General features: G+C 31.6%; 1 protein-coding gene across 1 annotated transcript; it reads right to left on the bottom strand.

Annotated features, from left to right (window-relative positions):
- Window positions 1-3,081: 3,081 nt before the first annotated feature.
- On the bottom strand, window positions 3,082-8,630 carry Jhbp2 (Juvenile hormone binding protein 2). Its single transcript, XM_017900324.1, has 4 exons — window positions 8,465-8,630; window positions 6,086-6,373; window positions 3,830-3,979; window positions 3,082-3,233 (listed from the first exon to the last, which is right to left on the bottom strand). Exons 1-4 carry the CDS (start codon window positions 8,628-8,630, stop codon window positions 3,082-3,084), a joined length of 756 nt encoding a protein of 251 aa, XP_017755813.1.
- Between the last annotated feature and the right edge of the window lie 3,653 nt (window positions 8,631-12,283).

Genomic DNA, 12,283 nt, shown 5'->3' with positions numbered 1-12,283 from the left:
ATTCCAACTTCAACGCAACACAATTTTTACATTATAAACCTAGTACTACATCCATATCTGTCACTTTTTAAATTTTTGTTACACCCTTTATAATTTTTACCCCATTTATTTACTTCACCCCTTCAAAAATCGACAAATATATATAAATTGCATATCGCTTTCTATAATTTTATAATTTTTACATTATTTCTATTTTTTAAAATTCGTCAAAGGTGTAATACACAATAATTCGCAACCTTTGCTTTCTTCACGTTTTCCTACATTTTTGCGATTTTTGTCATTCCCAAATACCTTCTTAGTATTATCGGGAAATTATAAAATCATTATCTTTGAAAATAATTTGTCTCACTTTTGCAAACTGATATAAGTATAAATTCGAATACCAATAGAAATGACACAGTTTTTGTGTTAAATATAAAATTTTTAGCGAGAAAAAAGATATCGAGGAATATCGGAAAAAGAATCGACGTGATGACTAATAAAACTGAATTTTCCCCAAGTAATCGGATGATCTGATTCAAAGTTCGTGATCCGCGATTTCACGTGCTTGATGCAATATTAATCGGATTATGTGGTCATATCGGTGACTTGATTAATTTCCTCCACCTGTCATCTGAAGCATTGCGACGGGCATACATAATCATCTCGACGAAAATCTCCGGAAGTCTCAGCGTTTGCAAACGACGAAATAATTAATTATTCTTCTCTTTATTTTTTTCCATTTCGTATGTTTTCCGCGAATTCTGGGATTAAGCGTCACGAAACACGTTCGTTGAAATTGATAAATTGCTGGATGACGGGCAAATTCGCATCTAACGAGTAGTTTCGTGTGTCCCATTTGAAGAATTTATGGAATTTTGCGGAGTTTTAATGTATCAGGTGTCGTGGCAATTGTAATTCATTTGCAGTATAAATCGGATTAAATTTATGCGAAGAACCTATGGGTATTCTGTAGCTTATGTAAGTATCATTAATTACAATGATAAATGTAATCCGATTATGTATTATCCTGAATTACGTTATCATATAATTGATACAAATGTTATTAACGTGTTGGTTGTAATAATAGTATTACTAATTACGTTACAATTAATAAATATATTATTACAATTAACATAACAAATATTAATGTAATTATTATAACTAAAATTATTGAAATATTAATTATATTAATTATATATCAATTGTGGTAATATAAGGTTACTACATAATTAATACAAATGTTACTAAGATATTGGTTGTAATAATAGTATTATTAATTACGTTATAATTAATAAATATATTATTATAATTATTGTAACCAATATTTATATAATTATTATAATTAACATTATTGAAATAATTAAATGAATTATAGGTTCGAAGAATACCCTAATATCACGCAAATTGAAGTAATACAAAATTTCAATTGATAACGAGATTTCTAGAATTTAAATCCAGCAATGGTACAATGCAAATCAAATTTCGTGTGATGTCGTAGATGATTAATGGTTTCTTTTCAATCTTGTTTCAATAATCTTATCCACTGACGGAGATTTCAAACGTGCGTACGTTCCAAATACGTTAAAATACACGTACATTGAATAATTCATAACTCACTCGAAGATTTTCCTTCGTGGAAATTTATTTTAATACCTGATCCTTGCCTTCGCGATATGCAATTCTTTTCATACCTCATTTTCGAATGTTCCTCATAATTCCTGACATTTGCTTCTAAAGCTTTGTCGTGTTTAAACTTGTCCCTAGTAAAATACCTAATTTAATTCATAAATTATTATTTATACTTACAATCTAACTATATTTATAATCTGTGTGTTATAATTTTACTTCGAAACACGAATGATTTAATTCGACGATTAAAGTAATAATTCCATTCGCTAAATTTCTCATACTTTTCGATCATGGTGCCTTCGAAATAAATTAAGCGTCACTCCGTAATATTCGATATGAGTGAAGGAATTAATTTTTATTTTAATACAACAATGGTAGCGGAATAAATAAATATCCAGTTTTCGTGCGAAACACGTGGAAATGTATAAAACGAATGACATGTGACATAAAGCGTATAAAAATATATCGTATATAATATAAAGCATAATATAAACTGAAAAGTGAAAACAGAGAAAGCGATTGTCGATGAACACAGATTTTCTGGGGCTATAAGGATATTGAACAACACCGGCTTCCTTCGTTTTCATCCTTCAATTAGTCATAATAGTGCAATCGATGGATATATGAGTACACAACTTAACGTAAACATCGCAATTAAACCATAACGAATAAAAATTTTAACGCTGGAACTACTGAAATTTTCATAATCACAATTTAGAGTAATTACCAAATAATTATAGTAATTACCAAATATATATATAAGATATAATATTAAATTCGACATATATAATAAATAGTAAACTTATTTGTTATTAATTATTATATCATTTCTGTATATAGTATTAGCTTCATTATTCTATAATTTTAATATATAGCAACTTATTGCAATAAAATAAATATACTGCTGCACACAAATAACGATAATTAAAGAACGATGAAAATAAATAGGTGCCTATATTACGTCTCTGTCTGGATAAAAATCAAAATAAATTTCGTCCTCAATTTCATCTGCATATTTTCAACAACTGCAAGGATAAAAGGTCCGAAACCAGTTATTTCAATTTCATCGAGTAGTTCCAGTGTTAAAACACATGCTTAATTCAATTTTCACACACACGCACAGAACATACACACACACACAAAAATGTCTACAACATTTCATACTCTTAACACGAGTAAACAAACAAATAAATGACATAAATAATACCAAAGTAAACTTATGGCGTTAAAATACTTCAGGATCGTGCTGATTCCAGTGGAATAAGAAATTAAATATGAATTTTAAGTAACACGAGAAGTAACGCAAAATTTCCTCGTTTGATAAAATTTTTCGGTGAAATTGGTTAAGTTTGTTGTCGTTTCGTGTTTTGTATTCGAAAATCTCGTCGTGGTTTCATCGAACACGAGCGAGTATTTGGTCATCCTTCGTTGTTAACCGAGCTCCACGGACAAGACGCCATTTTGGTTCGCTTAGTCCATGATCCATGCATCGTATGGTACCTGAGCAAAGATCTTTTCGACGAATGTCGTCATTACTTGGACTAACTTCCTTCTCAAATCCGGTTTCATCTCTTTTAGCAATTCTTGGCTGTTAGTATTAATGAAGAGATTCAATGCGGCTACTGAAATAATTTGAAAAGAAAAAGTGTCATTAAACTCGATCGATCATCGATTATGGTCATTTGGAAACGATTTTTATGATGATTCTGACGAGATTTTACGTAAGCTTCGGTACATTTATTATTTCTCTGATTTCTCTGAATTTTTCAAAAGGTTTCCCGGACTATCGATCAAATTGTATATTGCAATCTCACAGGAGATTCATTTTTCATGAAAGAACCAAATTGACTACTCGAGCAACGATTTGATTAATTGAAATTATTATTTATGAAATTCTGAATTTTTTTATACACATTCCATGATGCCATAATTTAAATTATGCTTCAAATATAAGAAAAAATAGGATATGATTTACATTGCACATTTTTGGATTTAATGAATTAAGGATTCAGGAAATTAAATTTTTTTAATTTTATATTACCATGATTTCTATTTATACGATGTAATATTTAAATTAGAGGTTTTTTCATTTTTAATCCTTTGAAAATTTGATTTCAAGTAATTGAATTTGATGTGATAATTTGATCTATTTTAATTTAATTATTTATAAGAAAATTTCCAAGTTTGTTGTTTCGATTAATATTTTAAATTAACTTACGAATTATGGCGTTGCTGTCGCGGACATTTTCGACGCCCATCTTGATATTCTGCACGCTGAAGTCCATCTTGAGTTGCTGCAGCCTCAAATAACGTCGTCCTTGAACTATGAATGGCTTCGCCCTGATGAACACCTTTGCCTTGACACCCTCTGCAAATATGGAGAAGATTAATTTCTTAGATTTGCGCGAATAATAAATTTCCTCTTCAATCTTTCAAATTTTCCATAAATTTCTGTTTCCAATTTTTCACTAACCAAAAGCTTGATTCTATAAGACAGGTGTCGATTTATTAAAAATTCTTTCGATTTCTGGAACGAGCTGTAAAACATGATGCGTGAGATTAAGCTATGTTTGCAAAGAGCAAGGTGCAGTTGCACAGAACTGGTTGCATTCTGCAAGGCGAATGCATTAGAGGTCAATGGTACCATTCGCATGAAAATAAATGCAGTGCCTCTCACGACGCGAAGGTATTAAGGCTGTTTATTTATTAAGGCTGGTCCTAAAATCTTCAATCTTTTGTTAATTACAGAGAAATTATATTTTTTAATACATTGAATAAAAAGAAAATTAAAAACATAAATTCCTTTCTAATTTATCAGATATACTTGATTATTTCTTAATCTGGAAAATATTTAAGCATAATTTTCAACAGAGAAATTTGTAACAATTTTTGTATATAAAATTATCGTTATTAAAATTCTTGTTTCAATAATTTTCTTAATGAATCTATTCTTTAATCTAATTTATCAAAGCTACTCATTACTGTTCGATCTTGAGGTATTTAGAAATACTTTTGTATATAAAATTATTATTAATTAGATATTATGTTATTTCCTAATGCAAAATTATTATTTCGATAATTTTCTTACTGAATCTGTTTCTTCAACTTAATTTATTGAAACTACTAATTATTGTTCGATCTCAAAGTATTCAAAAATAATTTTCAATATAAAATTAATTCTAATTGAGTACTATATTATTCATTAATACAAAATTATTGTTATTGAAATTCTTGTTTCGATGATTTTCATACAGATTCTTCTGTTTTTAATTTAATTTATTAAAGCTACTTAATCTCTGTTCGATCTCAAAGTATTCGAGGTTAACTTTCACAGAAAAAGTTTATAATAATTTGTAAAAGTTTGTACAATGTAAAAGTTCAATGTAAATATGTAGATCTCGTTTGAAAATTGCTGACACCATAATCAGACAATGAATCTTACGATTGTTGGAGCCACAAAACGAAACATAAAAGTGAGCTGGGAGACAAATTTGCATTGCGTCGGCGGTGAAAGTTTACGCTCTTGACTTTTACCTTTTCACTGAGTCCGCGGTATTCTATCACACTCGCTCCTCTATCTCGCGAATTATAATTGCACGCCATTGCAAGCTGTTAAAACCCGCAGCATTCTAATCGATGTTTTATCTCAAGAATAATCCAGTTGAACACCAACCACGTTTCACTCCAAGCATTCCACGGTTTAGTTTAATGTTCCCCAGTTTTTGCAATTGCAATAGAAAATAATGACTCGACAATCGAATCAAACATCGTTGATTTTGCCATTTTTCGCCTTGACAATTGGAGTTTGACATTCTCCCTTCGGTATGCAAATTTTCTTTTCATCTGTACGACTACAATTCTGTAATACATGGTACAATTATACCATAAATTTGCGATTTTTTTTCTCGCCTTTAATGCAAATTTTGAACTCTACGATTTTAAAAAATGCAAATTGCATATGGTACTCTACGACTCTCCTTTCCACCTTGAAATATAAACCTCGAATTCCGCAGAACGAATGCAAATTTCGTAAAAAATTTTACAGCCTTGCCTCTTACTGCTAACGTAAACTTCGAAATCTCTAATTAGTATAAATGCAAATTCTGTAAAAAATTTCACAGTTCTACTTTTTATTCCGAGTAGTCATAAAATTCTATGACTTTCTGTGTAAATAGAAATTGCAGAAAAGTTTTGCAATTTTGCTCGTTGCTCTTGCAATTATCTCGCGAACCCTAAACCTTGAGATTTTCATTAACGTAAGATTGGCAGAAAATTTCACAATTTTGCTCTTTGCTTGGAGTAAACTCAGAATTCTGTTACTTTCGTAACTGCATGTCTTCAAGGAGATCTGTTAGGTCTATTACAACTGTACCGCCAAATTGAGTTCACCTTAATTGAAACTACGCACACGTCACGGAATTGAACGCTAAATGTTGCAACAACGAGTGCACTTAAGACAACTCTTGTTTCTTACCATATTCGCCCCAATAATCGCCAGCTCCACTGGCTTTCACCAAAAGCAGAGTGCCACTGGACCTGTACTTGGCAGCAGCTCTGATTTTCGGGATGCTGAGGGCCAACTGCAGTTGCACCTCGTCTTCTGATAACCTGGCCCTCAAACCAGTCACTCTTAACGTGGAAACTCCTCTGGCAGTGACGTTTTTGAACTGAGCCCTGTAGCCATCTGATCCACCGCCCAGAGCTATGTGCAGCTCGTCCAGGATGATTGGCTCCACCTCTGGATAACCCAGTTGAGGTAAACCTAGAGTTTTATAACCACTGAATTAATATCGACACCCTCCACTATGGAATTTTTAATTTATTTTCCTCGATTATCGTGATAATTTTGGAATTTATTTTATTGGGTTGCTGTGAGAATTTTATAATTTATTTTAGTGGATCACTGTGAAAGTTTTGTAATTTGAATATTATTATGGAGAAAAATTTGGAATTATGTAATTTATGGAATAGGTGAAAGCATTGTGAAAATATCACTAATTAAATAGGTAATTCTTTTATTCGTTACAGCTATTTATTTATTATTAGCTATTAATCCTTTTCCTTTTTTTTAAGTTTAAATTTTCAAAGACTAAATTATATATTATAAAGCCAAAAAATTGTAATTAAAGGAGAGAAATATTTTTCCCACATCCAACAGAGATGTTTGAACTTTTAATTGAAATAAAATTAATTTAAGACCAATTCTCTGGAAGTTTTATAATTTGAATATTATTAAATATGGAATAAAATTTTGTATTATGTTATTTATGGAGTAGCTGAAAGAATTGTAAAAATGTTACTAATTAAATAGGTAATTCTTTCATTTCTTTCAGCTATTTATTAGTTATTATATATTATTTCTTTCTTTATTTTTATTCGATTCTTAGAAGACTAAATTGTATATTCTAAATCTAAAAAGTCGTGATTGGAAGTCAGAGAAAAATATTTTTCCTACATCCAACGGAGAAGTCTGAACTTTTAATTGAAATAAAATTATTTTCAGACCAATTCCTAACCATTCCCTCTTTCTTACTTTTATTATCTTTCAGATAATTCCATACTTAGACAGAGAAGAGGGGTAATCACTTGATTAGAACTCGTTTCGCATTAGCTTACCACTCTGCAATCCATCGAGAATAATCGAAAGTAATAACTCAGAGAGAATTTTGAAAAATGGCCAGACCAAGTCGCTCTATTCAATGGCAAGAATTCGTGAAATGTTTTATTCAATCCACGCGAGTAAACCGAACCTATTCCATCTGGCTGTCGTGTATAGTGCTGGTGGAATGTAGGACACTGGGTGACCATTCGAATACACCGTTATAACCTGCTTCTTTGCCACCATGCTTTTTTACTCTTTTCCCAACGACACCACGTGCTCCAGCGATCTGTAATTCCTGACTTTCGACTTCCGTATTTTTCCCTGCACGACACGCGAATTCTACTTTTAGAAAATGGGACTGCCGTTCTCGGACAAACGTGTAACGCAACTTGGTCAACACTATCTACCGGGTGTCCTGCCAACAATCGTCCAAACGAGACCAGCGTACTCGACACGCAGAGGATTCAATTTTAAATCGAATATCCGTAATAAAATTTTGTCCAAAAATTCGACTTTAAACCTGTATTAATTAAACAGTGGGTAATTAAACAAATTTGTGAAATAAAAGATTAAATATCACGAAGATTATTCCTTTTGTAATAAATTTTATTGAGCGACCAGGTTTGTCTATAACTTAGGCTATAATTTAGCCCTTTTGCACTCGAAAGATTTAATTTGGTTTTAAAATCGTTGTTAATTAATATCTCAAATTTTAAATTTCCCAATGACGCGTAGAATATTGAGGTAAAATAATTCTTACAATTAATTTGCACTTCTTATTTACCGTTTTGAAAATATCCTCGACTTTATGGCAGATAGTCTTCGAATTACTATATTTCTGTAACGAAAAGATCGCCCAGTGCAAAGGGTTAGAATATCTAGTACCTTATTATACAATTCCTGAATAATTTCTGCTATAATAAGTTACTTCTTCCAACACAATTGTCCCAGTAATTATAAAAGTAGCCTAAGTCACACAAGATGCCTCCCGAAGTATTAATAATTTCTCTTCAACATTCCTTTCTATTTTCTCAAAAATAGTACTCTATAGCTTTAACCCAGTCCACTTTCATAATTACCATCACAATTTTCCATAAAAATATCGGAGCACCGAACCCACCTTTTAAATTAATCAAACCAGCTTCTATTACCCAACTCGAGTACACGAGCTCGAATTAATAATTTGTTTATGTAATTAAAAAAAGAAATTGCGAAAGGAAGGGGGAAAGAAGAAATGGAAGAATTTTTTACCATGGCGGAAGCGCTCGGTGAGTACGTTGGCCGACCTAGCAAGGCAGCTCTCGACATTGTAGTCCCTGCTGGAGCAAGGGTCCAGGAACTCTAATCCTCTGTATCTGCCGATGGCCTGAACGGAAATCAGCAAGGAACACGCGCACGCGAACAAGACGATCTTCATCCTCGGATCTTTGGCTGCTCTTCGGCGTTCCTTGGGACTTCTTCGCGTCGATCGAATTTCTCCGCGTGGAATGACCGGCCGTGAAGGATGCGCCAGGCCTTATAGCACCTTGACATTGCCCCCGCTATGCCTTCGATGCGAACACGACCAGCAGAACAGAATCCAACGGTGGATCGACCGCCTCGAGCACTTTCTTCCACGTTGTTATTAACCTCCGAAAGCATTCTGTTATATAATTCCCGCAGATTTCTGCCTTTGCCCACCATTTTTATCAGTGTTATCGTTGCATGTTATATCGAGGAACGAAGGTTGTTGCTCCTTGTCAGTTATTTTTATCAGTGTTATCGTTGCATGTTACATCGAGGAACGAAGATGTCTGATCCTTGTCAGTTATTTTTGTCAGTGTTACCGTTGTAGAAATTATGTATATCGAAGAACGAAGATTTATCTCTTTAATTTTTATTCTACGTTGGTGTCGTGTGATTTGTCGAGGAACGAAGATTTCTGTGTTTATCCAGTGTTCGCTGTCTTTATTAGTTTATTAATTGTTATTTATTATTTATTAATATCTAATATTAGTGTCTATAGTGTCTACGTAATCTATATCGAGGAACGAAGATCTTTATTAGTTTCAGTGTTCGCTGTCTTTATTAGTTTATTAACTGTTATTTATTATTTATTAATATCTACTATTAGTGTCTATAGTGTCTATGTCATCTATATCGATGAACGAAGGTTTTTTTTATTTCGTGTTATTCTTGTTACCTAATTGCTACAGACGAAAAATTTCTCTGGAAATTTTGTGTTTCTTGTGGGATTTTCTTTGGACTACTGTTTCCACACGAAGAGAGTGCAAACGATAGTGATTCGAAATTAAAATGATGCGAGTGATCGAAAGAGTTTGTAGTTGAGCATTCTACGTTAAGTGAATTGAAAATTGGATTAAATGGTTGGGATTTGGATTGCCGAAGAGTTTAATGTTTGTATGAAGAAAGTTGTTCGAAGCAAATGCACGAGATCTACGAGATCGAGGGAGATTAATAAGAATGATTAATTCCCTGTGAAACGAGCTTGAGGTAGGTAATGACTTCGTTATTATTTGATCTGTTCGGTATAACTTGATTTGTTTTAACGAGTTCAATTTTATGTGAATTTCAAATAGTGTGTAATTGAAAATCGCTGGAGAAATGTGTTGACTAAAGATCAGGTCGGTAAAACAGTGTGGATAGAACGCTGGTGATTTCAACGTGTGTATAAGAGATCGAGCGCCTAGTCTGATGAATCTAGTGCGTGAAATTCGATCATTTCCTGTGCAATTAGTAAAAGAGAATAATAGAATAGTTCTTACAAACTAGTAATAATTTTTCAATTAAACCTTAATAAATTAATCGCGATATTAAAAATTATATTATGTTACCGATCAAAGAAAACACGACAATTTATATTCTAATATGTACTCTTTACATTATCCGTTAATAATATATTTAATATATTCAACTCCCTGCACTCGAAGATTTTTATCTGAATATATAAAAATTGCTTGAAATTTTTCTGTTCCAAAATAAATTAATTAACGCGTATAACGATTTTACTTAAATAATTCGTGTATTCTGTTACTTTATTTTAAATAATTTACTGTATTTTAAAAATGGCAACTGGAAGGTAACCAAATAAAAATAAATGAGAATCAAAAATCGTCTCTCGAGTTTAAAAATTTAATAACATACGATAAAATACACGTAAAATATGTCTTCGTTAATATTAATATATTTTTTAATTAAAATCAGGTATAAAATTTTATGTCAATATTATTCGAACAAAGATACTATGGAAAACTATGGTTAAGAGATTATTACGCTAATCGACAATGCTCTCACATAAATAAAATCCTATTTCTTGCCACAAATGTCATGTCCTGTCACGAATGCACGAAATCAATGTTTCTCCGAATCGATTCAACTTTTCATCGATTTCGTCTTCTCTAAGAATCAATATCATTTCGTTCGAAATCACTGTATACATAATATGTGTTATAGAGGTCAGTGTTCACAATTGCCCTCGTGGTTTCGTTAGAAAGCGCAAGCAGATCCCGCGTCCGTAACGAAACGATTCTCAGAAATTAATTTTTCCCCACTTCTTTCTCCTCTGAGTATTACATCAAGGTGGTCGATACAAAGCGTGATACATGTTAATTATTTTAGCGACTTTCTCACAGTCGCGACTTTCTTCAGCGCCGAAATGACAGAGGCAAACTGGTTCGCGAAAAATGGCACAATTCGTCGCCACTGTCTCGATTCTCAAGGATTTCTTATTACACCGTTGAAATCTCGTATTAGGTAGTTGAAAAAATTCTAGGATAAAGCATCACCACGCCATTGTTCGTCACTGGACTCGCCTTTACTCGAGAAAGTTAGCTGATCCCGCGAATAAATAGGAATTTGCTACAGAAATCGAAAAGAAAATTTATTTTACGACTTCAGTGATCGAGAACAATTTTATCGAAGCTCGTGTCGCTTCTAAAATTGGTAACAAAATTTTCTAGGACTCTGTAAAATGAGAATTATTTTGTGAAATTAATAATAGGAATTTGCTGCAAAAATCGGAATAAAAATTTATTTTACGGTTTTATTAATCGACTACAATTTTATCGAAGCTGGTTACCTCTTCTAAAATTGGTAACAAAATTTTCTAGGACTCTGTAAAATGAGAATTATTTTGTGAAATTAATAATAGGAATTTGCTACAGAAATCGGAATAAAAATTTATTTTACGGTTTTATTAACCGACCACAATTTTATCGAAACTCATTATCTCTTCTAAAATTGGTAACAAAATTTTCTAGGACTCTATAAAATGAGAATTATTTTGTAAAATTAATAATAGGAATTTGCTACAGAAATCGGAATAAAAATTTATTTTACGGTTTTATTAATCGACTACAATTTTATCGAAGCTCGTGTCGCTTCTAAAATTGGTAACAAAATTTTCTAGGACTCTGTAAAATGAGAATTATTTTGTGAAATTAATAATAGGAATTTGCTACAGAAATCGGAATAAAAATTTATTTTACGGTTTTATTAATCGACCACAATTTTATCGAAGCTCGTTATTGCTTCTAAAATTGGTAACAAAATTTTCTTGGACTCTATAAAATGAGAATTATTTTGTGAAATTAATAATAGGAATTTGCTACAGAAATCGGAATAAAAATTTATTTTACGGTTTTATTAATCGACCACAATTTTATCGAAGCTCGTTATTGCTTCTAAAATTGGTAACAAAATTTTCTTGGACTCTATAAAATGAGAATTATTTTGTGAAATTAATAATAGGAATTTGCTACAGAAATCGGAATAAAAATTTATTTTACTGTTTTATTAATCGACTACAATTTTATCGAAGCTGGTTACCTCTTCTAAAATTGGTAACAAAATTTTCTAGGACTCTATAAAATAAGAATTATTTTGTAAAATGAATAATAGTAATTTGCTGCAGAAATCAGAACGAAAATTTATTTTACCCTTTCATTGATGGAAAACAAATTTATCGAAGCTTCTTATCTCTTCTAAAACACATAACAAATTTTTCTAGAACTTTATAAAATGAGAATTATTTTGTAAAATTAACAATAGGAATTTCCTACAAAAATCGAA

The sequence above is a fragment of the Eufriesea mexicana genome, unplaced genomic scaffold (genome assembly GCF_001483705.2).
Source record: "Eufriesea mexicana isolate 0111107269 unplaced genomic scaffold, ASM148370v2 scaffold1140, whole genome shotgun sequence".
NCBI classification, from domain to species: Eukaryota; Metazoa; Arthropoda; class Insecta; order Hymenoptera; family Apidae; genus Eufriesea; species Eufriesea mexicana.
This window is presented reverse-complemented; position numbering and strand designations above follow the sequence as displayed.